Below are 27,982 nucleotides of genomic sequence, written 5' to 3'. Positions count from 1 at the left end.
TCTGTCTGTAAAATAACTCCAGGTTGCATCTCTTCCACCTGGCTGTTCCTGAGTTATCTCCTTTTATGATAAACCAACAATCTAGTAAGCAAAATGTTTCTCTGAGCTCTGAGCTGCTCTAAGCAAATTACTCAAACCCAAGGAGGTCATGGGCACCTCTTATTTACAGCCAGTAGGTCAGAAGTACAGGTGATAACCAGTGCTTGCAACTGGCATCTGAAATGAGGGTGATTTTATTTACCTATCTGCAGGTAAATAATGTCAGAAATGAATTGTAGTATCAGATACATTGCTGGGTCCTGAGAATTGCTTGCTGCTATGGGAAACCCTCTCCACATGTTAGAATTTAGTGATCAGATCCACCGTTTACCACCACGTATGGTAACATACTCAGTTTCTGGGGATTAGGATGTGGACATCTTTGGAAGGTTATCATTCTATCAAGACTTTTCTAGCTCACCCATCCCTACATCATCAACAGTCTGGAGGCTCCACCACTAAATATATCTCAAATCAACTTTTGTTGTTGTTGTTCAGTCGCTAAGTCGTGGATCTTGGCAACCTTGGCAACCTCTTCACAACGCCATGGACTGCAGCACACCAGGCTTCTCTGTCCCTCACCATCTCCCCGAGTTTGCCCAAGTTTGTGTCCATTGAATCAGTGATGCCATCCAACCATTTCATCCTCTGTCACACTCTTCTCCTTCTGTCTTCAATCTTTCCCAGCATCAGGGTCTTTTCCAGTGAGTCAGCTGTTCCATCAGCTGGCCAAAGTATTGGAGCTTCAGCTTCAGCATCAGTCCTTCCAAAGAGTATTCAGGGTTGATTTCCTTTAAGATTGACTGGTTTGATCTCCTTGCTTTCCAAGGGACCCTCAAGAGTCTTCTCCAGCACCACAATTCAGAAGCAACAATTCTTCAGCTCTCTGCCTTCTTTGAACTACTTTCTTTTAATTCCTCTGCTACCATCTCCGTGCAGGGCCACACGGACTCCGCCCTGGACAACTGTGAGCATCTCCTAACTGATCCCCTTCCTGCAACTCTTATCCCTCTACAGCCCATCTATAAATTGCCAGAAGGATCTTCTTAAAATATAAGTCAGATAATGTTATTTCCTTGTTTAAAACCCATCAGTGGTTAGCCATTATAACCAGAACAAAATTCTAATCGTCACTTCATCTTCTGGTCCTTTCTCACATTTAAAAAATAATGGAGAAGAAAAAATGCACCTTTTTTCCTCCACAGCATTTCTCTCCATCCCTTACCATCAACCTTCCAAAGCCTTGTATGCTGGGCAGCAGCTGTTAGCAGCTCATCAAAGGAAGGTACATGTAGTTGAGCTGACCTTCGTGGTTCTCCCCAGAGGCAGAAGACAGCAACTTACCACATAATTCTAAACCTATGCCCTCTCTCTCCAAGTCTGTTTTAACTGTACATTCCTGCTAATGCTACCAGAAAATCTGAAATGTAAGAAATAAAAATCAAGAGGTAGAAGAAAGAAAGGAAGAAGCACAACACAGTGTGATAGAGTCTTCACATTTCATAACAGGCAGACAAAAGATAATGTCTTTTGATGGGTCTAAAAATAGTGCAGAGATAAATTATTTAACATTAAGAGAACTAAAAATAAAAATTTAACAGCCCTTGGGGAATTATGGGAGAGAGACTTTTCATTTCATTTTTTTAATGAACTCTGAATTCTTAGACTAAATAAATAAATACAGGGGAGCAGTTACTAACTTTGCACAAATATTTACACAAATTTTGCCCGTGAGGGTGTGCATGTTTATATATGTAAATGGGTCATCAGTTTTTCACCTATTGCAACATTTTTTTCCTTTGATTCCCAGCACGGCTCTTTGGAATTCCCCTACTAGAAACGTCCCACCAAGGACTTCTTGCTGATAAATCAAAGGGCACTGTGACCTCACTAGCAGTCTCTTTGTGGAAAATTGTTCCTTAGACCCTCTTTTGCCTCCATTTTCCAAAAGTTCTTCCTTCCTGAATCACCAATTACTTCTGGAGCCAGCTCTTCTCACACTTTCAAACAATGACTCCACATTTTATAATTCCTTGTCTTTTTCCAACATGCCAGAAACTCAGGAAGCAACTACTCTACAAACACAGACCTTGTTTGGAATAATGAACAATCCCTAACTCAACCACCAATCTCGGTATTTCATTACCTCTTAGGAATACCCAGTCACCTCTCAATGAAGAATATTTCACAGAATTTTAGAATTGATAAAGGACTGCACAGAACAAACACACCCACATCAAAATAGCCTGAGATATAAAAATGCAAACCACTGGACTCCATACAGAACTACTAACTCAAAGTGTTTTCAACAACTTACCCCAGAAAGTTCCAGTGCACACAAAAGTTGGAGATTCCTCGTCTAACCCAACCTCCTTATTTTTGAAATGAAGAAAGTTAAATCCAGAGAGGTAAGTGAACTGTCCAAAACTGCCTACCTGATATGCAACCAATTCATTATTCTACTCATACATATTGTGGTATCCCTTTTAAAGAAACCTGGAAGACAAAACATGTATTAGAAAGAAACTATCTCAACATAATAAAGGCAACCTAAGAAAAATCCACAGCTAACATCATACTTTATGGAAGCTTTTTCTCTAAGATCAGGAATAAGAAAAACATGCCACTTTTTGCCACTTCTATTCAACAGAGTACTGGAATTCCTAGCCAGAACACTTAGACAAGAAAAAGAAACAAATTTCATTACCTAAGGGGAAAGGCATCAAAATTAAGGGGAAAACATATAAAATTATCTCTGTTTGCAAATCATCAGTTCAGTTCAGTCACTCAGTCATGTCTCCAAAGAAGACAGACAGATGGCTAACAAACACATGAAAAGATGTTCAACATGACTCATCATCAGAGAAATACAAATCAAAACCACAGTGGGGTACCATCTCACACCAGTCAGAATGGCTGCCATCAAAAAGTCTACAAACAGTAAGTGCTGGAAAGGGTGTAGAGAAAAGAGAATCCCCTTACATTGTTGGTAGGAATGCAAACTAGCACAACCACTATGGAGAACAGTGTGGAGATTCCTTAAAAAACCGGAAATAGAACTGCCATACGACCCAGCAATCCCACTGCCAGGCATACACACCAAGGAAACCAGATCTGAAAGAGACACATGTACCCCAATGTTCATCGCAGCACTGTTTACAATAGCCAGGACATGGAAGCAACCTAGATGTCCATCGGCAGATGAATGGATAAGAAAGCTGTGGTACACATACACAATGGAATATAATTCAGCTATAAAAAAGAACACATTTGAGTCAGTTCTAATGAGGTGGATGAAACTGGAGCCTATTATACAGAGTGAAGTAAGTCAGAAAGAAAAACACCAATACCATATATTAACGCATATATATGGAATTTAGAAAGATAGTAACAACAACCCTATATGTGAGACAGCAAAAGAGACACAGATGTAAAGAACAGACTTTTGGACTCTGTGGGAGAAGGTGAGGGTGGGATGATTTGAGAGAATCGCATTGAAACATGTATATTGCCGTATGTGAAATAGATGACCAGTCCAAGTTCGATGCATGAAACAGGGCACTCAGAGCCAGCGCACTGGGATGACCCAGAGGGATGGGATGAGAAGGGAGGTGGGAGGGAGGGTCAGGATAGGGGACACATGTACACCTATGGCTGATTCATGTCAATGTATGGCAAAAACCACCACAATATTGTAATTAGCCTCCAATTAAAATAAATAAATTAAAAAATAATAAAGAAGGAAAAAACCCTATTAGAACTAATTAATGAATTCAGCAAAGTTAAAGAATACAAAACTCAACATTTCATTTTTATACATTAACAATGAAAAAATCTTAAAAGGAAACTAAGTGAACAATTCTATTTACAATAGTATCAAAAAGAATAAGTACTTAGGAATAAACTTAACTAAGCAGGTGAAAGACTTGGACTCTGAACACTAAAACACTGATAAAGAAACTAAACAAAGAAGAAACAAATATAAAGACATCTCATATTCATGGATTGAAAAACATAATACTGTTGAGATATCAATACTACCCAAAGCAATTTACAGATTCAGTGCAATCCTTATTAAAATTCCAGTCATATTTTTGCACAAATTAAAAAATCTATCCTAAAATTCATATGGAATCTCAAGGGACCCTGAACAGTCAAAGCAGTCATGAAAAAGAACAAAGCTGAAAGTCTCATGGTTCCTTAGATAGTGAAAGGAAGCCTGGCATGCTGCAATTCATGGGCTCGCAAAGAGTTGGACACAACTTAGCAAATGAACAACAACAACAACAGTAATCAAAGCAACATGATCCTGATAGAAAGATAGACATATAGACCAATGGAAAAAGAGCCCAGAAATAAATTCTTGTCAAATGACTTTCAATGAGAGTGCCAAGGCCATTCAATAGGGAAAAGATAGTCTTTTCAATAAACAGTGATGGAAAAAAAACTTAATAACTACATGCAAAACACTGAAGCTGGATCCTTAACTTACACCATATACAAAAATTATTTAAAAATGAATTGAATGCTTAACCATAAGCCATAAAACTCTTAGAAGAAAATATAGGGGTAAAGCTTAATGACACAGGGTTTTGCAATGGTTTCTTGGCTATGAAACCAAAAGTACAGGCAACAAGAGAAAAAATAGAAAAGCTGAACTTCATTAAAATTAAGAACTAAATTTTAAGAGTAAAAAAATCAGCTCATAAAATAAGAGAAAAATATGTCTGATAGCAATTGATACCCAGAATATGTAAAGAACTCTTACAACTCAACTAGAAAACAAACAACTCAATTTTAAAATAGGCAAAGGAATGAATAGTCATGTCACCAAGAAAAACATACAAATGGTCAATAAGCAAATGAAAAGGTGTTCAACATTATTAACCATCAGAAAAATGTAAATCAAAACCATAATAAGATTCTACTTCACACAAATTAGGATGGCTGTTATTAAAACAACAACACAAGTTTTGATGTGGATGTGGAGAAACTGGAATATTTGTGAGTTGCTGGTGGGAATGTAAATAATGAAGCTGCTTTGGAAAATGTTATGGTAATTCTCAAAAAATTAAAAATAGAACTACCATATGACCTAGAAATTCCACTTCTGGGTATATACCCAAAAGAACTGAACACAGAGACTCAGATATTTCTATATCCTTGTTAACAGCAGCATTATTCACATTAGCCAAAGGTAGAACAGTCCAAGTATCTTTCAGCAAATTAATGAATAAACAAAATGTGGGGGGTGTGTGTGTGTGTGTGTGTGTGTGTGTGTGTGTGTGTAATAAAAGTGAAAGTGTTAGTCACTCAGTTCTGTCCAACTCTTTGCAACCCCATGGACCATAGCCCACCAGGCTCCTACATCCATGGGATTCTCCAGACAAGAATACTGGAGTATTCTCCAGTAGCCATTCTCTACTTCAGGGGATCTTCCAACCCAGGGATCAAACCTGGGTCTATAGTGGAATATTAATCATCCTTAAAGAGAGCAGAAATTCCAATACATACTACAACAGGGATGAACCCTGAAGACATTACGCTAAGTGATAAAAGCCAGTCACAAAAAAGACAAATACTTTATGATTCTAGTCATATTAGGTATTTAAGACAGATTCACAGAGATAAAAAGTAAGATTCCAGTGGCCAGAGGCCAGGGAAAGGGAGGAACAGGGAATAAATATTTATAGAGCTTCAGTTGGAGCAGACGAAGAACATCATGGAGATGGATGACACTGATAAACGCACAATAAAACTCGTGTGCTCAGTCACTCAGCCATGTCCGACTCTGAGGCCCCATGGCCTGTGGCCCGCCAGGCTCCTCTGTCCATGGGATATTCTAGGCAAGAACACTGGAGTGGGCTGCCATTTCCCTCTTAATACCACAGAATGTACACTGAAATGACTAAAATGGTAAAGTTGATATCTATTTTGCAACTATAAAGAAGTTGAGCTTGCAAAAACAGTACTCCTTTTTCTTTCTCTCAAACATTACTCTCCACTTGTTTTATTCATCTAGCAACTAGCAAATCTCAGTTTCCAGCAAAACATCTCCAAATACTTCTTTTGAGCAATTTTCTTCTCAAGAGCTTCAGCTGATACTCACCCAGCTTCCACTCCTTGGGAAGTCCAATGGTTACAGTACAATCCATTTCCATTAGCTCTGATATTAAGAGTCCCCTTCCAAAAATTCTGTGAAGACTCCTGACCTCACAATGAAGCTCCTCTTCTTTGGCCTCAAGCAATCTCCCCAACTACTAAAGAAAGCACTGCTCTTCATGGAAATAAAAACTGTGACACTCATTACTATAGCAATAACCCTTCTCTCATTCAGCCAACTGTTTGCTGATCTCAGGAGCATCATCTATCTTTTTGCAGTAAATAATATAGTATAATCTTGTGAATTATGCTATATTATAATTATATTACTATATATACATATACATATTACTATATATACATATAGTAATATAATTATAGTATAGTATACTATAGTATAATTATATATTATACCACTGACACATCAAAAGCATTTTTAAACAGTACAAGGTAATCTTGAACTTGTCACAAGGTCAAAAAATATATTTCTGAATTATTCTTGCTTTTATTGTTATAACAAAAAAGGCTCCATTTTAATTCCTTGATCTATGGCTTGAAAATAGAAAAAATCAAAAATTTTTAATTAAAATGTGAATGGGACAAAGTAGGTTAATCCACTTATTACAATATTTGTAAACCATGAGTGAACGTGATGCTTACATCTTAGCAATCTTTCTAAGCCGTGTTCCAAACTGGGAAAGGAGTACATCAAGGCTGTATATTGTCACTGCTTATTTAACTTAAATGCAGAGTACATCATGCGAAATGCCGAACTGGATGAAGCACAAGCAGAATCAAGCTTGCCAGGAGAAATATCAATAACCTCAGATAAGCAGATGACACCACCTTTAGGGCAGAAAGCGAAGAGGAACTAAAGAGCCTCTTGATGAAGGTGAAAGAGGAGAGTGAAAAAGCTGACTTGAAACTCAACATTCAAAATATGAAGATCATGGCATCTGGTCCCATCACTTCATGGCAAATAGATGGGGAAACAATGGAAACAGTGACAGACTTTATTTTCTGGGGCTCCAAAATGCAGATGGTGACTACAGCCATGAAATTAAAAGACGCCTGCTCCTTGGAAGAAAAGCTATGACAACCTAGACAGCATATTAAAAAGCAGAGACATTACTTTACCGACAAAGGTCTGTCTAATCAAAGCTATGGTTTTTCCAGGAGTCAAGTATGGATATCAGAGTTGGACCACAAAGAAGGCTGAGTGCCAAAGAATTGATGCTTTAGAACTGTGGTGTTAGAGAAGACTCTTGACAGTCCCTTGGACTACAAGGAGATCAAACCAGTCAATCCTAAAGGAAATCAGTCCTGAGTATTCACTGGAAGGACTGATGCTGAAGCTCCAATACTTTGGCCACCTGACCCGAAGAACTGACTCATTGGAAAGGACCCTGATGCTGGGAAAGATTGAAGGCAGGAGGAGAAGGGGATGACAGAGGATGAGATGGTTGGATAGCATCACCAACTCAATGGACATGAGTTTGAGCAAGCTCCAGGAGTTGGTGATAGACAGGGAAGCCTGGCGTGCTGAAGTCCACGGGGTCGCAAAGAGGCAGACACAACTGAGCGACTGAACTGAAGCTGTGTATATAAAACATATACAAAACTTCCTACTAGGAGTGACTACTTTATGATTGAGAGAGATAAAAAGTCACTCTGAGCCAGATGGGAAGCCCTTGCAGGTTGCTGAGCTGAAGACTGACATGATCCCAATTAGTATTTAAAAGAATCACTTTGCCTGAAATGTATAAAGCAGACTGGAGCCAGACTGACAGGAACTGGACCAAAGTAGGGATTAAGCGGTAGGAAGGAATAATACAAGGTAATGGTAGATTAGACCAGCTTGGCATCAGTGGAGCCAGTGAGAAATGGTCAGATTCTAAATAGCCCTGACAAGAGAAGCAACAAGATCTGATGGCTTGAAGGTATGTTTAAGAGAAGGGTAACAGCTCTAGGGCTTAGTGGAAGGATGATTTTCCACTTACTCAAATGAGAAGAACGTGGAAGGGGCAGAATGGGGTAGGAGATATTAGAAGCTAAAGTTCTTCTTTGAACATGTTAAGTTAAAGTCATCTTTTAGATCTCCAAGTGGAGATATGAGATAAATAGCTGGAAATGTAGTCTGGTTATCAAGGAAGATGATGCTGTTTGTGAAATAACTAAATTTCTTAAATGTTACACAACAAACAAGTGCCTGACACAAATAAACCAAAGAAGTTCCTAAACGTTTAACACATTAGGGTGTGAAAACATGTCAGGGGAAAGCCAGGAGTTCCGGAAAACTAAAATGGAAAAACAACATAAGATCTGATAAGCAGACCGGATAGTTTATAAACATACTATCTGAGTAATAATCCTAAAGTACATCAGCTGATCTTAAAAGGATTAATGTCCCAAATAAAAGAATAAAAAGAAAAATACAGACATATTTTATTAGAAAAGAAGCAATAATAGTTAACTATTTCCAAAAAAATGTTTTATGCACCACTGCAAAGCCAAAAATAACAAGACAGTATCATCCCAATGCCCCACTGGTTCTGAAGGGAACGAGTAATTGCTTTTATGCTGCCCAGCAGTGATAAATGCCTCTAACTATGGCCTGAACATTCTACAGAGATGAAAGTCCATTACATTGTACAGGGCGGACCATAGTAATTAACAAAAGTTCACTAACTATTTTTAGCCATGATTTATAAGAGAAGGGGAGTCAGTGTATGAACTCCACTTGGTTAAGGCAGTTAAAAGGCAAAGCCCAAAATTTCACTTCTTGATCATAATATGTTCAGTAATATCATGGGGTCCAAGCAAAAACAGAATTGTATTTCTAATATTTTTACCCTGTTAAATGTTTCTGGTTATGAGGACTACATACTATTCTATCTGCTATGATTTTATGACTGTTGACATTCCTTTCCAAAGCCAGAAAACTATCAATGGCAGATGAAAATATTTCTTGGGTTTTGTTTTGTTTGGGGAATTTGGGAGATGAGAGAAGGGTGAATGTCCAGTAGGGACAGTTCTAGGGAAATTATCATACGAATGTGTGTTACATATAGTGTTTGGTGCCACACCATATCTGTAACTTTGGCAATTACATAGATGTTGTTTTTGTGTTTAGTTGCTTAGTCATGTCCAACTCTTTGCGACCCTTTGGACTATAGCCCACCAGGCTCCTCTGTCCGTGGGATTTCTCTGGCAAGAATACAGGAAGTGGGTTACCATTTCCTTCTCCAGGGGGTCTTCCCAACCCAGGGATCAAACCCGAGTCTCCTACGTCTCCTGCATTGGCAGGTGGATTCCTTACCAACTGCACTGCCTGGGAAGCTCCCCGTGAGTATTTATTCTTGCATAAATATTCCAGTCTCATCTGAGGTGGATCAGTCAAGCTCACCAGCAACCATAAAACCAGGAAGACTCAAGAGAATCACCCTTCCCACAAATGTCCTCACAATGACTTCTAAACCCACCTTCTTTTCTAATAAAACAACTGTTTGTCCATAAAAGAGCACAGCTTGGATTCCCTAGTCAGTAATTAACAGATAACATTTACTGAGTACTTCCTACATGCCTGGCACTGTGCAACCACTTTATGTGGGCTGATACCATTTTGACCAAGCATAGCCTCTGGGGTGAGTACTATTATTAAGTCCATGTTATTGACCAAGAAAAAAAAAAAATCTAGGGCTTAGAAAGTCTAAGTAACTTGCCCAAGTCTAAATAGCTGGTATTAGCAGATCTGAGAGACCCTCTGACCCCTGACTCCCCAGCCATTCTTTCCCTGCTATGTGGGAAAGGAGTTTAAGATAAGTCAAATAATATCTGACACTCTAAACAGCCTAGTGTGAATCATATTTATCCCAAAAATAAATGCCTACACTGAATCATTAAAATGCCAGTTTCCCGGCTTAGGACTGAAATATCATGTCTATGTGGAAACACTAGTTATCACATGCTGGCAGAACTTTTAAATTGGGTATTAACGGGGAAAAGAAGGCAAATTAACCAGTTCTTAGTAAATTCAGCTCTTTATGAAGACGTGTTTCTTCAGGCTGCATGCACACTACTATATTAAAAATATTTTAAAATATTAAAAAATAAAAGGCTCTCACAGAACAGCCAAATGTCCAACATGTGATTTGGAAACACCCAACAAGAACTCCCTTGTTCAGTAAAGAAGGCAGAAGGAGAATCTGATAGAGGAATAAAGAAATTAAGGAAGATCAATAAGCAAAGGTAAGCAGATAAACAAAAATACTATTAAAATGGCAACAAGATTATTTATCTGGAGTTCATTTAGGGGAAAAAAAAATGTCAAGAAAAGCAACTGGCTGCAGAGGAAGACCAGGGGCGGTGTACGTGGTTGTGAACCCTTGATGTGTGGTTAGTTCATGTGCTATGCTGGGCTTGGTCGCTCAGTCGTGTCCGACTCTGCCACCCCATGGACTGTAGCCTGCCAGGCTCCTCTGTCCATGGGATTCTCCAGGCAAGAATACTAGAGTGAGTTGCCATGCCCTCCTCCAGGGGATCTGCCCAACCCAGGGATCAAACCCAGATCTCCTGCGTTGCAGGTGGATTCTTTACCATCTGATCCACCAGGGAAGCCCCGGTTCATAGGCCCTTATTATTGAGATGAAAGGTGTCTAAAAAGCTGTAAACTTCCCTAGTCAAACCCAAACTCCAGATGTGCTAAGATAAGAACGAGGGCCTAAAAGCCTACAGAACAAGGTTCTGATCATTCTGGCCACGCCAATAATTCAAGACCTAGAGTAACTGATCTGGCCCCTTTGGATTCAGTTTTCTCATCTAGAGCACAGAAATACTAATCATCCAGTTAAAAAAAAAAAAAAAGAAAACTTGTATTAATGCTCTGAGGACCATGTGAGATTATAGATATGAAAATGCCTCAGTAAAACTGTTCAGGCTCACTGCAAAGTGAGTATTATATGTGTTAGTACCAGTGTACTGCAGAGTGAGTGCAGGTTGACTTAATGCTGAAGAAGAGCAAGGAGGCACATGCAGGTGGGAAGAATGATCTAAATGTTGCCTGATTTATATTATTAATGGAGCCCATCTGCAACACAACTACTAACTACTGATATCATAGTATTATGGTATTAGCAGGCCTGTTAACAATCAAAAGACAACACAAAGCACCCAGCTAAGTGATCCAGACTACAACTTGATACAGCAAATTCCTGAACATCCACAGTTAAAAAGAAAAAGCAGCAGCAGCAGCACTGGAACAGATACTGGAGTTCAAGCAGATGCTCAAAAATCAATGTCTTCATGGCTCTGGACTGTTCTGTATGATATGTCTTTAGTTATGCTTAGATTTGACTCATACACTTAATCTTTAGCCCCACTGAGGGCAGAAGGAAATGATCTAGAAGTGTGTGATTATCTTGTTCTTCCTATCCACAGAGGGTTTAAAACATGCCAGAATGACTCCCTCATGTGGACACTGCCATGCAAATAAAAAAGAGATGAATGTCCCCAGATATATAATAACAGATCAAAGCTAAAAGGCAATACGGTTACTGGTTATGGGGTTCCACTTATATTTCTCTGTTCATTGGTTTGTTTAACTTAACTCTCTGTAATTCATGTCTACCAGGAGAAGAGATACTTGAATTTCTATCCATTCTATGTCTAAACAGAAAGCTTTGAGAACATTTAGCACTGAGGTAGTTCTCGCTGACAAATATTTACCACAATAGATTTGAACATAGATTTTGAATTCATTAATTTGCAGTGTTCCAGATGAGGAAAGCAACTTCTGTCTACTCTTGAGCCAGAGAAGACACCTGTATTACAAAACCTTATCTGAAACATAATTCCCAGTCTGGCTCTGTCCGTACTTTGTAACCAGTGATGGAGGACACACGTCTCATTTCCTCTTGAGACACAAAAACCGTATCTTGATTTGCTGTGAATGAACGTAATTGTTTTTAACGTCTCATTATTCTAACTAAAATATGATAACTGAATCCACCCTTTCATAATAGAATTCCTAGCACTGGATTTGATTTAAATTGTACTGAATTTATATAAATTCTAAACACAAAAACTCCTTTGTAAAATTGCAAAATTAAGAGGCTCTGTGTATTGTGAATGAATGAGGTTTCCAGAAAGCTACAGATACCCACGTCATTTGTGAACCGAATACTTTGAATAAAGCCTTATGATTACGTACAGTTTTGAAAGGAATAAAATATTTTCATTCTGAAAACATATTCTCTAGAAGTGATTAATTATTCAGATCTTAAAGACAGAGAGGAAGAACTTTCTGAAGCAGGAATTTAACCTGCAAATTTAGGTATCTGAACCTGAAACAAAAGTCAAGAACACACTGCTGACAGTTTGACTTGCCACTGATCACAAGGGTTTTTCATAACTAGCCCCCTTGGGGCTTCTCTGGCTCAGACTGTAAAGAATCTGTCTGCAACCCATAAGACCTGGGTTCGATCCCTGGGTCGGGAAGATCCCCTGAAAAAGGGAATCACTACCCACTTCCGTATTCTTGCCTGGAGAACTCCATGGACAGGGCACCCTGGTGGGCTACAGTCCATGGGGTGGCAAAGAGTTGGACACAACTGAGCAACTAAGACACATACACACACACAAGGGTTTTCCATAACTAGACCCAGGGTTTGGATGGATATGAATGGAATCATCTGGACAAAATTAACTCCTGCCATGAACTGACTTTTGGGTTAAAATAGGTCTGGAGAAATGCTGAAAGGAGAAAAGACCAGCAAATGTGTAGGATTCAGAAGGGCGGTGCAGGGGCGACGGCTCTCTTCCAGATCACTTCATTTTCTCTTCTTCATCCCACAAGGAAAATTCATCAGCTGAAATCATGCTTGCTGCATGGGGATAAAAGCAGTCATGTGATGCACTAAGTGTTCCAGGAAGATTAATCTGTCAGCAGTGGGGCTGATGGATTGACAGAGAGAGAAAAAGAGAGACAAGAGGCAATGACAAGAACACAATACAGAAGAGGAGGCAAGGATGGATTTGGGGAGAAGCGTCAAGACTTAATATGTGACTACTTATAGACAGAAGATGAAGGAGAGGAAAGAGTCAATGACGACTCCCAAGGTTCACTCTCAGGCGGCTGAGAAAACAGTGGTACCACTGAGAAGCAGGAGCAAGGCAGTCAGGATGGCTCTGGTCCTGTGTGACTTTACCCTCAGCCTGGGTGATGCCACCAGCCCCGGGCAAAGCCAATGAGCAAATAAACGCTCCTTGTTATTTTATGATTGGCTTTGGAGAGGACAGTTATTTGGCTGACAAAGATCTGTCTAATCAAAACTATGGTTTTTCCAGTAGTCATGTATGGATGTGAGTTGGACCATAAAGAAGGTTGAGCATCGAAGAATTGATGCTTTTGAACTGTGTTGTTGGAGAAGACTCTTGAGAGTCCCTTGGACAGCAAGGAGATCACACCAGTCAATCCTAAAGGAAATCAACTCTGAAAATTCATTGAAAGGACTGACGCTGAAGATGAAGCGCCAGTACTTTGACCAGTTGATGCGAAGAACTGACTCATTAGAAAAGACCCTGATGCTGGGGAAAACAGAAGGCAGGAAGAGAAGGGGATGACAGAGGATGAGATGGTTGGATGGCATCACTGACTCAGTGGACATGAGTTTGAGCAAGCTCCGGGAAATGGTGAAGGACAGGGAAGCCTGGCATTCTGCATTCCATGGGGTGGCAAAGAGTCGGGCATTTCTGAGAGACTGAACACTAACAACAACAAAAGAAAGAACGGTGGCCTATAATCTGTTAACAAAACCTGAGAGTAAGTTAAAACAGCATGGCACAGTAGTTACATAGCTATTAGGAAGGCACCAACCCAGGAACAGAAAGAGTGGAAAATATAATGTAGGGACACAGGATGAAGCAAGACTTTGAAGACCATGACTTACCATGGAAAGTACATGTGCTAAGTCACTTCAGTCATGCCCAACTCTTTGCAACCCTAAGGACCATAGCCCACAGACTCCTCTCTCCATGGGATTCTCCAGGCAAGAATACTGGAGTGGGTTACTATGCCTTCCTCTAAGGGATCTTCCCAAGCCATGGATCAAACCTGCATCTCCTGCATCTCCTACATTGGGAGGTGGGTTCTTTACCACTAGTGCCACCTGGGAAGTCCTACCATGGAAAACACGGTGGCCATCAAATCAAATCAGGGTGAAACGATCAAAAATGGTTCAGACTTTGTGGGAGAGAAGAATCAAAGACTAGGGTCCAAACTCAAATTCCTACAGGGGCCCGGCAAGTAACAGAAGGACAGGTAGGTATTTGGCAGCAAGGATGGGGTGGGGGGGGCACTGAAATGGCACTCACCCACCCCATCTAAAGAGAAGTCAAAGTAGGTAGGTTACTCCCACCCAAGACCATAGGCCCAATCTTCCAATTCTCCAAGAGCAACCATCCCACCCACGATTCTCTACCACATGTGCCATTTTATCTTCTTCAAGCACTTGTCAATACCTGAAATCTCTGGGCTGCTGTTGCTACTGTGTTTATAGTCTGTCTCCCTCCACTGGAAGGCAAGTTCTCTAAGGAGCCCAGAACTGGCCTTCAACCAATGTTCAACCAGTCACAGGCTCACCTCTGGACTTTTCAGGACTGAACCATTTGACACAAAATAAATCAAAATCCTTGATCTCTTCACAGTCTTCATAGCCTTTCCCCCTGGCCACCTGCCATGCCCAACACAACCAAGTCTTTCTCCAGCCTGGCCTCTGCAAAGGGTAAGACCTGGGTTCAAATCCTGACCCTGTCAGCCATGTACTAGCTGTTTGTCCTTTCTAAAAACACTAAGAATAATTCTCAACTGCTGCATCTATAAACATGTACATTACTGGGTTTCTGGAGGAATTAAGTGAGAGTTTTTTAAGTTGACTCTGAATGTAATGGACTTCCCTTTTGGTTCATCAGTAAAGAATCTGCCTGCCAATGCAGGAGACATGAGTTTGATCCCTGGGTTGGGAAGATCCCCTGGGGAAGGAAATGGCAACCTACTCAGTATTCTTGTCTGGGAAACCCCATGGACAGAGAAGCCTGAAGGGCTGCAGTCCACGGGGTTGCAAAAAAATTGGACACACCTTAGCAACTAAACAACAACATGAATGTCATAATAACACCTGTTTCTTTTAAATTTCCCACAATTGGATTTCCCCTTCTCACACTCACCTCGCTGCCTCCCCAAGGCCAAAGCTGCTGACTGTGGGCCCCTCTCCACCTCTACCTTCTCTCCATCTCCCGAGAACATGTCTCCTAGTTGGTCTTAAGGGCCAGCTCCATCATTTCTTCCTGTCTGAGGTTTTCTCAGACTTTCCTGAGTCCCTGCAGCCCTTTGTTCCTACAATTAGCAATATTCCGACAGGAACCACACACACACCACCAGCTGCCCTGTTTCTGATGTCCAGCAAGTCAGAGCAGAGGGAGGGACTCAGTAGTTCTCTTCCTCGCTTTTCCCAGAGGCTAGCACAGAGTCTCATTCAAAACAGGCATTAACCAAGTGGAACTGAACACCTCACAGATGTAAATCTGATTAACTGGAAACTACATGAGTAGACACCTCGGGTTCCACCATTGAGAATTAACCAGTTGCAATGACAAAATCTCCCACGCAGTCAGCTCATGATTATCCACATTAACGGTGAGTGACAGGGACAGGAATAATCTAAGAATTGTTAATACAAGTATTCTCACAATTTTAGGTAATGTAAGTCCAATTTACACAGTGCTAATAACTTGAGAGAGTTGGATGGTGAAGAAAGTTGAGCACTGAAGAATTGATGCTTGTGAACTGTGGTGCTGGAGAAGACTCTTGAGAGTCCCTTGGACTGCAAAGAGATCCAACCAGTCCATCCTGAAGGAGATCAGTCCTGGGTGTTCATTGGAAGGACTGATGCTGAAGCTGAAACTCCAATACTTTGGCCACCTCATGCGAAGAGTTGACTCGTTGGAAAAGACCCTAATGCTGGGAAGGATTGGGGGCAGGAGGGGAAGGGGACAACAGAGGATGAAATGGCTGGATGGCATCACCAACTCGATGGGCATGTGTTTGAGTAAACTCCGGGAGTTGGTGATGGACAGAGAGGCCTGGCGTGCTGTGTTCATGGGGTTGCAAAGAGTCGGACACGACTGAGCGACTGAACTGAACTGAACTGAGTAACTCGAGACCAAAATTCTGTCTCTGGCTGCTCTGTCATAGTGCCAAAAATACTTAACAGTAATTTCAGGCTCTTTTGAATGTCAATTTAATTATAACATGAAATTTCACAGAAAGCACTGCACTCTTTCTAACACAGGAGTGTTCAACTATCAATTCAGTCAACAGATATTTACTGACAGCCTATTATATGCCAGGCATTATAAGGAAAACCATTACAGGCCTGAATTCTATGTATTACAATTTGGTAGTCACAGAAAATGTGGGAAGGCCACTGAGGCCAATACCAAAGTCTGTTTTACCAAATAACCTATTAGTGGTCACGCTATCAGTTCTGAGGACACTGTTATTTCTTTCTGCCGTCCCACACCCAGAGTGGTGGAGCAGCTGGCTTCTGGGTGGTCACGAAATGTGGAACCAGCCTTGTCCTGAAGCAGAGTAGGCAGTAACAATAACCATGGAGATCTAAATCCACTTAAACCTTTCTAGTCACCCTGGGGTGGTGGGGATAGGTGTGACAAAAAAACAACTTTTGCTTTTCTTAGTTATTGCTGGGGCATTTTACAGAATGAAAATCCTGCTCACACCCAGGGTTTGGACATTTAGATAAAAATTTGACTTCGGGATTCCCACCAAAAGTTCCTCTTTGCTTTCCACAGATTCCTTCAAAATAATCACTCAGTGACTAAGACTCAGCACTTTCAAAGCACAGGGGGCCTGAGTTCAATTCCTGGTCAGGGAACTAGATCCTGCATGCTTCAGCTAAGACTTGGTGCAGCCACATAAAAAAATATTAAAATAATAATAATACTAATCACTTACAGGTAAGCCTGGGAAAAGTTAGTGACCTCTGACTCAACCACCTTATAAGTGATAGGTGCCTGCTACCCTCTCTATCTTTTGTTCACTGGTGACCTGGGACAATGGACTCTCCTTCCCCACCTCCTTCTCATTCATTGCCCCACAACCCTTTCTGGGATCTCTAAGTAATAATCTTGTAATTCTACTTCCTTTGCATGGATGTACTGAAACTGTGCTTTCAATCCAAATGACTTAATTGATTACACTTCCCCAAAGTGGGAGCTTGGATGCTGAGGGAGTTACTAGCCAACCCGTGTGGGTGGCTTGAGCCCCCTCATTGAACAGGTCATAATCTGTATGTCCTTAATTCAATACACCAGCTCCAACCCCTCAACACAGTAATGAGGGTCATTGCGTGTGTGTGAGCTAATTCACTTTAGTAGTGTCTGACTCTTTGCGACCCCATGGACTGTAGCCCACCAGGCTCCTCTGCCCATGGGATTCTCCAGGCAAGAACACTGGGGTGGGGTGTCATGCCCTCCTCCAGAGGATATTCCTGACTTCGTGGCTCAGACAGTAAAGAATTTGCCTGCAATGTGGGAGACCCAGGTTCGATCCCTGGGTTAGGAAGATTCCCCTGGAGAAGACCATGGTATCCCATTCCAATATTCTTGCCTGGAGAATCCCAAGGACAGAGGAACCCAGTAGGCTACAGTCCACACAGTTGCAAGGAGTCAGACATGGCTGAGCAACTAACCCTTTCAACACAGCAGGGAAGGTAACAAAAAACTCAGCCAAGGAGATGACTTTCATCTTCCCCCAGACCCCGTGCTGTTCATAAGCTGCCTGTTCCACCCCTTCCCAACTGTAAGAGAAAAGAATCCTAAAAAAGTAGGATTCAAGGCAAGTAATTTTGACTAAAGGCAAGTTTTAGGAAAAGATTTGAAGGGGAGCAGAATATACTATCCCAAAATATGCCTCTTTGGCATAAACATTATTTTAGGCTGGTTATTTTTAAGAAACAGCAGACACAGGAGAAGCTGTGTAAACCAAACAGAAGTTACTCTTTTGTAAGAGACATTTATATGTATAATAAATCTCTATTTATAAGGTGTTTCCCTGTCCATACCAGAAAGAGGAGGATGCTCAAAGCCACCAGAAACACTTAATCAGTGTAAAAGGCAACGATTTAAATCTGCATACAATCTTACCCTCATTTACGGTGCTTTTCCTGACAGTCTCCCATCAGTGGCTCCCCAGTCCCCAGTAGCTGGTCTTTAGCAGGACAGTTATCTAAGCTGGTGGCTGGGCCATTTCAAGTTACTCAGTTTTCTTCGGTCTCTCCCATGCACACAGAAGACATACACATTATTAAACACAACTATTAACTGTTGATATTATAGTGTTATGGTGTTAAACTTCTATTTTTCTCCTGTTAACCTGTCTTTAATTACAGGGTGTGTCTCAGCCAAGAATCTTGAAAAGTAGAAGAAAAAGTATTTTTCTTCCTCCACAGGTTCATTAACTTTCTCAGAAACAGATCTCATAGGATTATCTATTAATCAATTATTTATTTATCTAAATGGATTCTTTTCCTTTTCAAATGTTTATTTTATCAACAAACTGAATGAATGGTTGATAAGATGCTTGTGTTTAGTAACCATAAAATTCCATTTATGCTTATAAAAGTCTCTACAAGTAAAGAAAAGTCTTGATAAGACAGCAAAACTATGTTTCCAATTCAGACACTATTACTTCCACATGGTGGTAAACTAACTTTCTAGTTAGTTGCAATCCACTCCAGTATTCTTGCCTGGACAATTCCATGGACAGAGAAGCCTGGCAGGCTACAGTCCATGGGGTCGCAAAGAGCCAGACACGACTGAGTGACTAACACACTCAGTTAGTAAGAAAAAAATTACAATAAATCATCAGAAAATAATGCTGTCTCTAAAAACACCTGAATTTGGGTAAGTTCCAAAAATCAAGGAATATTACTATTTAGGTCTGAGGTAACCAAGTTTCCAGTCCGCCCTGAACCATCTAGGTTTATGCCAATTATCCTGGCATAATTATTAGGTGCACCTATTTTCACTCTCAAAAAATATCACAGTACAAACAGTAAGTTACTCAAAGCCTTATCTAGAGATAAAAAGATTCCTAAACAATCATTGACAGAGAAAACTTTAAGCTTTTCAAAAACACTAGTGTTAACAGTGGTGCTTTGCACAATCTGCTTTTAAACTTACTGATTTTGAAAGAGTTAACATTTTAACTTTCACAACTGTAAAGTAGTGGTGCCTGGTCAACTCTGAATATTTAGGAAGTAGATACGGAGCTCTGCCTTGCAATCTATATCTGGAAATCTCCCTCTCCACATCTATCCCCCAAACTAGGGACCCAGGAGAATGGCACAGTGATTCAGCATTTCTAAGGCATTCATTAAAATGTGCTTGAGTGCAATGAAATCAGGGGAGAAAAAAAGTGTAAAATACACAGATATTAAAGTCACAAATTCTTTTATAAAAGCAAAAATAAGGAAACTGTATACTTTCTGTCTTACTGAAGCATTTGGAAAGCTGCTGAATTGACATGCATCTCCCATCACTATGATTAGGTAAGTCAGCGAAAGATCTAGCAGAAACCATATGGAACACTGTTTGTCAACAAGTTCAAGAGAAGCTTCAAAACAGAAACACAGGGGAAATCACAGGACACAAAGGGAAATTTCAGCGAAATCACCATACAGGAAGAACACTGCTTACACCTGTTCAAGAACAATTTATGGAATCTTGCTGATCTCATTTCTGCATCTCCTGGAAGACAGACCATGTCTTGTTCATCTTTGTTCTCCTTATCTCTTATCTCTGAATCTTTAGCATATCACTTTGCACATGAGAACAGTGCAACAAATACTTGTTGAGTCAAACTAATAAGGAGAAAAATGCTTTCAAATGTAATTTTTGCATAAACATTTGCTTTGAAGATAAAAGAAACTCAACCACTAAAGGTGGTGGAAATAGACAGGCAACATCCTTCCAAAAGCAAGTATGTGCTCCACAGTGAGAAATCTACTCCTCTACATGTGTGCACAAGTGCATGCATGCTAAGTTGCTTCAGTCATGTCCGACTCTTTGTGACCCTATGGACCCTACGTAGCCTGCTAGGTTCCTCTGTGCATGGGATTCCAGGCAACAATACTGGAGCAGGTTGCCATGCCCTCCTCCAGGAGATCTTCCCGATCCAGGGATCGAACTTGCACCTCTTCGTCTCCTGCACTGGCAGGTGGGTTCTTTACCACTAGCGCCATCTGGGAAACCCACTGCTCTATACTGTGGTGAGTAAAGTTTCAACAACCTCATTAACATAAAACTTCTGATACATTGTAGTCAAACCAAGTCCCACCAAACAAAGCAATCATATAACATTAGGCTAGAAAACCGGAGTCAGTCATAGCCAACAACAGTACCTGAACTGTTAAAAAAAAAAAAGTTCCCCTAAAGTTTCCTTCGTCTCAACTCAAGAGAACTTCTTTAAAATAGACTTTCAGGCCATTATTTTTTTCTTCCTCCAGCACCCTATGCAAAAGGCACTGGTGAGTTTGAGAACTTGTCATCGAACCATAGATCTTATTAATTAGTAGGAAAACCATAAAATTGGCCTCAGTGTCTTTATCAAGAGGAACTTTTTCTTCCTTGAAGACTCACCTACTCCTCCTAGCAACAAGACAAATGGGTAGACAAGATCCAGGAGTCAACCCATCAAGTTACATACAAGCAGCTGGGAAAAGGGCTGTGAGTATAGAGACCCCTGCACCTCAGCTAAGGTGGGGAGCAGTCACTTCACAACACCGTGAAGCAAAGTTAACTTCTCCAATAACATCATATATGAAGGAAGCATTTTCTCAGAAACCTGACCTGTAAATATTATTCAGGCCCCTTGAATTTTATATCAATGGTTTTACGTTCATGGAAAGTCATCTGATAGCCTTAAATGTCTAACTCCCCGTTTGGAAAATGGGAATAAATACTGTTACCTATATTTTAGAAAACTAAGGGAAATAATGATGCAAACCATCTACTTTCCTTAAGTTCCAGATGTTTAGAAAATGACTGTTCTCAACTGAACAGGTATAATCTGTAGGTGTTCAGAACCACTTCCCACAAAATGTGTCACTTTTGCATCAGGATTATTTTGAGCTAAAGGTGCAATCAAGACCCTGAAAGTTCAAGAGAAACCACTGCTCCTCCCTTAATGACTCAGAAGAATTTAAATTGAGGATTTTTCCCAGAAAAGATTTATTACCAGAGATAACTTTTTGCTAAGTGGCCCCATCTATATGGCCAGCAAACATCTAATTACCAACCATCCACTCTTTTTATCACCTTATGAATGACCCTCCTGTCCCTGGAAGCCCCAGGGCCCTATGCCATTCCTTAGCTTAAGATGGTATATATGCCTCATTTTATCTTTCCATCTCTGACCCTCTCAGATATGCAGGGGCCTCGGGCCCTCACATGTATACATATGAAAGTAAATTTCACTTTCTCTTATTAATCTAACTCATGTCAATTTAATATTTGGACCAGCTAGAAGAACCTAGAAAGCTAGAAAAATGTTTTCTTCCTCCCTGACAAGTCCAAAGTAAAATATTTAACACAGAAACTCTATTTTCTGCTGCTAATAAAGAAAAAGGCACTGATAATCCATTATGGAAATCTGCTTGGGGTCCAAAATATTATTAACTCAAATAATGACTAGTAAGCAGGAAAAAAAAGGATCCCTTAAACTCTTTGGATATTATGCACCTTCATCTTCCACTGAATCTTTTTTGAAAAAAATTAATGACACTTTCTGAACCAAAGTAAAGCAATGAACAAGACAGATAAAGTCTTGAAAGAACTGGTCTCTAAGTTATACAAATTGTTTGTTTATATTCACCATAATCCTTCAATATGTCATATTATTGACCTACTGAAAACATAACCAAAAAAAAAAGTATTTACTAACTAAAGAAAGAGGTTGTTTAAACTTAATGACTCAATTTCTAAGTGAAAGTGTAGATGCGGAATCTATGGCCCAATAACTTCTTATAGCAATTTTCTGGGTGCAGGCTGAAAGCAGTTTTCATCATGGGAGGTAGAATACTGCACCCTTACATAAAGCCTCACAGATTAAAGTCAGGACTACCAACATATTGGTTTAACTACTGTTCAGTGTTCAACGCACCTACAAGAAAAATGGACCACATTTCAGCTGTTAAACTTCTAAGGCCTTAAGAAAATTCCAATTCCAGTTTAGAGTCAGAAAGAAAGAGAAACAGCAACCCTATCCCAGTAGATTCCAGGTGAATTCCCTACAGCTTCTCCCCTATCATAATATTAATTGGTTTCCTAATAAAATGCTGCAATAAAATGTGTAAAATCAGATTCTGGCAGAAAATCAAATCAAAGGACAACTCTTCACAGCAGCCACTTTTGCATACCCAGCCCCTGCCTACCTTGTTATGTTTTTGCTGGTGTCTTGCCTTTGTGTCAAGAACATGGTAAGGGCTCTCGGAGTCCTGGTTGATGTAATATACCAGTCTTGAAGGCAGGGTGATTTCTTTCTGCATTGCATTGCTGGAACTGCTATTACTGCTGCTATTCTGTTGCAATGTGTTGTTTTCATCTGCCAGGACTCCCAATTTTTTTCCTGCAGTTTCACTCCAATACGGAGCTGGGGTTAGGGGTGGGGGGCGGGGGGGACACAAACACACACAAACACACAAGTGCCCTATCAATGCATAAGTACTAAAATGCATTTTTTCCATTAATTGCAAAAACAAAGTTTTCTACTTAAAAGCATGTAAGGAGTAGAGACACAGGAAAGCAAGTTATTGCAACAACGAAATGGCCTGGATAGGTTAACAGCCAATAAGGCATATCCAACAATGTACTGTTTATAGTCTTTTAAATCTATACTTCTAAATATGGGGGTGGAGGAGAATGGACTTGAAGGTAGGGTCATTAAACAAACATGCTCAGTGGTTCTTGACCCTCATCTCCACCCCTTCGGCTTCTGCAGAAGCTAAATGGGACTCCGACTAGCGGTATCCCACCTGAGAGCTAAGAACACTCCTAAGATAACTTGAGTGTTGAATTCATGAACACTGACTGTTAATTGATTCATTAAAAAAAATGGATAATTCCTTTTTCTTTTAACTTTGAGATGAGCAAAAATCCTTTGCTAGAGTGGGATGCAGAGGCTGGCAGCTTTCCAATTTATTTTCCTGCTATGGCTAGGTTTCTGCTCTCACTGATTTTCCGTCATCAATGTATTGAACATTACATTAATTGTTCATGATAATAACAAGTATTTTGAGAAATCACAAGCCAAAGGTTTAGAGCCCCGAAATTTCCCTCTCCCACCTATAATTCCAACAGCGGTGAATAAACCCACTAGGTAATCTAAGAAGATACACTAGCACAGTTCTCATCACATCCTCCCGCATTCGCGTTCAGGCTCCACCACCCGAGAAAAAAACTTGCTTCCTCGCTGCATCTCCCGTAGACCGGTCTCCCCAAGCTGCACAGAAACCAATTAGGGACCCCGCATCCACTAAATATCTTCCGGCAGTAATTTAGTGACTGCAACAGAAATGGACTTCAAAAAGTGAACTGGAGTGAACGCGGGTTTGGGAATGAGGGGTGGACAGGCAGGGAGGCTTGGAAAGGCCGAGCCCTGGACGTGTCCGGAGGGCACGGTCCCGCGCGCCCTTCGCTTTCTTCTGCAGGGCCCCTTGGGCAAGGCAATGCAAAGGGCACCGGGGCCATACCCACCGCTGGGTGCAGCAGCCCCCCAGGCGCGGGGCCGGGACGAGGCGGCGAGTGGAGGCAGCAGGAGAAGGACGAGGAGCAGGCGGCAGGGAGGCGCGCGGGCCAGGGCGCGGATGGGCGCCAGGGCGGCGGAGCCGCCGCGGGGGCCGCCGGAGGCTCGGGCAAGGCTGCAGCCCGCCAGGGGCGGCCGCCGGGAGCTGTTGCCGGGTGGCTTCATGGCTCATAGCTCCCGGGCGCCGCTTGGTGTGGCCAGCGAGAGCGCGGGTCTAGGCTGCAGGGGAGGCTGCGGGCGGAGCCGGTCACGCCGGCTCGTCGCGCATGGTGCGGCCGCGGACAGGGGGTCGAGGCTAGGGGCTGGGCGGCGCCCCCTCCCTCGCTCGCCTCTCAGCCCCTCCCCGGGCGGCCGCTGAAGAGTCCGGGGGTTCCCAGTCGCTCCGCCAACTTGGAGCCTCCCCAGATGCTCCGCCCTCCCTGCGGCGGGCGCGGCAGCTCCAGCGACTGCGGGGGCTGAGGATGCTGAGGCTGCGCGCGGACGCGAGTGGCGCGGGCGTGCGCCCCGCCCTCTAGAGCGCGCCCGAGCGCGGCTCCGCGTCCCGGTGCTGATGCTGGTGCTGATGCTGATGCTGTTCCCTGGCACGGGACGCACTGCGCATGCTTTATTTTGGGAGAAAAAGAGGGGAGAAAAAAGGCAGCAGAGTGATGCAGCATCAGAGGTGATGGTGGCACCTCCAGAGGTGGGGGCGGGGGAGAGAGGACGCTGGCAGTCAGGGATTAGCCACAGGGGGAAAAAGAAGAGTGTGGGGATTACCAGGGCAAAAGGATGTGGAGGAACCACCCACCCAGAGAAATCGACCTGCCTTTTCCACCGCCCCAGACCTTACATACCCGCTCCTAATCCAACCCCTTCCTTCTAGTGTAAAACTTAGGCCAAGCCTTTCCTTCTCAACCCTTTATTTATTTCCTTCCTGCAAATATATATAAAGGATTGCAGCCGGGAAGGTAAAAATAGCGCTGCTCCTCATTCAGCTCGCCGGCAGCGCCGAGAATCTAAGACTGGGAAGCACGCTGGCGCGTGGCGGGGCTGGCTGGCCCGAGAACCAGAGGCCTTGCAGAGTCAGACCTCGGGTGCAGGGATCCCCCAACTGGGCCCTCCGCCCTGGCCTCTGTCGCCCGACTAGTGCTCAGGAGCTTTGTGGAAAGCAGATGGAGCTCAAAAGTTCAGAAAGGATGGCTGGACGTACTGGGGAAGGATTTAGAAATTCTGGCGGGGAATGAATACGGAGATTAGAAACCGAGCGTGTGGCAGCTATCTTGGGAAATCTAGCATTTGTCAACCCTGTGGGTGGGCATGCATCGGAGAGGACGCATTTCAGATTTTGAGATCTGAAATGACTTCTGTGGAAAGACATTTCTCTCTCACCGATGTAAAAAATACGGAGGAAAAAATAAATGCCTGAATTGAATGGATTAGCAGCCACTAAATCCGATGGTTTCCGGCTAGGGCCTGTGGCAGATTTCGGCCCCCATAATACAAGCACTCATTTATTCCCCCTCCCGATGACAGGCTGAGTAATGACAATAGTGTTTTTCTCCGTTATGTGTATTTTAAATGGAGATCATAACATCTACTTTGGGGGATCAAGAATTCCACAATTTTTAAAAAAATGATGTGTAAAATAGCTAGTTAGACGCCAGTGTATAGCACCGGAAGTTCCACGCAGTACTCTGTGCTGACCTGGAGGGGTGGGACAGGGGAGCAGTGGAAGGCTCGAGAACGGATTTAAGTCTACATATAGCTGATTCACGTCTACAACAGAAACTAAAACAACACAGCGAAGCTATTATACTCCAATTAAAATAATAATAATAAAGGAAAATATGTGGGTATATTGCACCATTGGGATGACAGGACTCTGTTGCTGGCTGTCTTCTCCACCTTCACTTAAAAGAGAGGGAAGAGGAGGAGAGAGAGAGACGAGACACACTCTCAGAGACCAGAGATCTCAGAACTGTTAGAGAATTAAACACTAATATTAGCTCTTCCTCTCTGTATCAGAGGTAGGATAATTTGTTATCACACATCTATTAATGTGAACTTGTAATTGATGCTACCTCCCCCGAATGTGGGCAGCAACAGTTTTCCTTTTGACTCAATTTGTGTCCCTAGAACCTAGCATGATGTTTGTGGCACAGAGAAGGCTCTCAGAAAATATGTCATGAATGACTAGACCAGCCGGTGGTACCCACAGCAGGAGTCGCATGCGGTAGCTGATGAAAACACAGTCACCGCCCCACAGTTCCTACTTGCAGCCCAGTGCTCTTGGGGGTATCTCCCTCAAGACAAGCAGGTCCTGGCCAGGTTTTCCCAATTTATATTTGATATATCAATATAATCCTTGGAAAAGGGTTTGGGCCAAAGGAGGTAGACAAGGAATGAGAAGAAAAAAGGAAATGAAGACAATGGATGCCCAGATGCAAAGTTCTTTAAAAGATATCTCTTGCAACCTCTCAAAGCCTCTTCCAATAAACAAAGCCATGAATCACCCTGGATCAACTGCACACCCACCTGTCAGCAGACGCCATCCCACAGACTTGAGAAATGGAATAAGGACTGAATTCCATTTCTAGTAAGAAGCAGGAGTGTTTGCAAAAAAAAAAAAAAAAAAAATGTTGTCTTTTGCACTATAATCCAAAAGCTGCATTTATTTACAGAACTTGAATGTTTATAGACTTGACTGGAGGCAAGATAATGTATCAGTAAATGAAACTGAGTCAGAGAAGGAATAAGTCACTCAGAAAAAAATGTCCCAGGAGTTTGACCTTTAAACTATGTATTTAAGGAAAGGTTAAAAACAGAATCAAAGATTCTTTAAGTGGTTAATTTGTTTAATTTAGTAATATCCTCACTAGGTAGTTTGGCAGTTTTATCATTAAAGAGTTTAGTTTTAAACAGTCTCCTCTGGTCTCATAATATTTAGTAATTGTATTCATCACCACCTACTGCTTTGCTCTATATTCATGTCTGTGCATATCATCTTTCCTCTGTCAAAAAACACTGAGACCTAGGCTGCCTCTCAGTCATCCCTGATCTGCGGAGCCTAGATAGCACCCAGCATAGGGTCGACACTTGATAAATGTGTATTGGGTGGAGGAGGCTCTCCAGGTAGGAGGGAGGGATTCAGCAAACTGAACTGAAATGAAAAGAGAACTGTACCAGAAATCTGAGTGCTGTAATAGCTCCCAGAAGGGACAGTGGAAAAGAATCCACCTGCCAATGCAGGAGATGCAGGATGCAGGTTCCATCTCTGAGTTGGAACAATCCCCTAGAGAAGCAAACAGCAAGCCACTCCAGTATTCTTGCCTGGAAAATCCCATGGACAGAGGAGCCTGGCAGGCTACCGTCCATGGGTCACAGAGTCAGACATGACTTACCAACTGAGCATGCAATAGCTCTGGTTAGACATGTGTGCTGGACCCCAAGAGCAGCAGGCACCACTGGAGTGGCCTGGTCAGTTTGGTAGATGGGGAAAACTGCTGCAGTTATAGGGGAAGGCAAGCAGCCAGAAGGTCCATGGGAAGAAAATTACAGAAAGCAATATGGATACTAAAAGAACTGGATGAAAGGTGTGTGCAAGCAGTATCCACGAAAGATAACTGTGCTGCTCCCCAAAACTGGTGCAGCTAGGCTGGTGAGGGAAGACGCCTAAAGTCCTCTCTCTGCTATCATCTGCAGCAGGGGCCAGAACCAGACCTGCCTTGAAACCAGCGAGAAAACTGGGCCTGCCCGGGAGCAAGTAAAAGGGTAGAAATATTCGATCTGGAAGGCATCTGTCTCGACAGGGCTGAGATTCTGGTGGAGAAGGCAGGAAAAAAAAAAAAAAAGATCACAGAAGAGGGGCCTTGGAAGATGAAAGCAGGTGAAAAAGTAGGACAATATAGCAAAGCAGATTCACAAGAGCAATTAGAACGGAAAAAGCATTTGACCAAGAAGCCAAGGTCAAAGACGGCGGGTGGC

At 42.0% G+C, this 27,982-nt stretch overlaps 1 protein-coding gene across 4 annotated transcripts in view; it reads right to left on the bottom strand.

Annotated features, from left to right (window-relative positions):
- The window catches only part of ADAM23 (ADAM metallopeptidase domain 23), a 181,544-nt gene extending 157,045 nt beyond the window's left edge, over positions 1-24,499 (bottom strand). For 3 of the 4 annotated variants that reach the window (XM_070458530.1, XM_070458529.1, XM_070458531.1), the window contains exons 1-2: positions 23,971-24,499; positions 22,650-22,867 (exon numbers count right to left, since the gene is read on the bottom strand). In XM_070458530.1, the coding sequence (XP_070314631.1) occupies positions 22,650-22,867; positions 23,971-24,184 (432 nt within the window). In that variant the 5' untranslated portion in view covers positions 24,185-24,499. The remainder of the gene's footprint in view (positions 1-22,649; positions 22,868-23,970) is intronic. The other variant, XM_070458528.1, reaches the window with a different exon arrangement.
- Positions 24,500-27,982: the final 3,483 nt, after the last annotated feature.

This window comes from Odocoileus virginianus, chromosome 30 (assembly GCF_023699985.2).
Source record: "Odocoileus virginianus isolate 20LAN1187 ecotype Illinois chromosome 30, Ovbor_1.2, whole genome shotgun sequence".
NCBI classification, from domain to species: Eukaryota; Metazoa; Chordata; class Mammalia; order Artiodactyla; family Cervidae; genus Odocoileus; species Odocoileus virginianus.
Note: the sequence above shows the minus strand (reverse complement) of the source record. Positions and strands in the feature narration are given on the sequence as shown.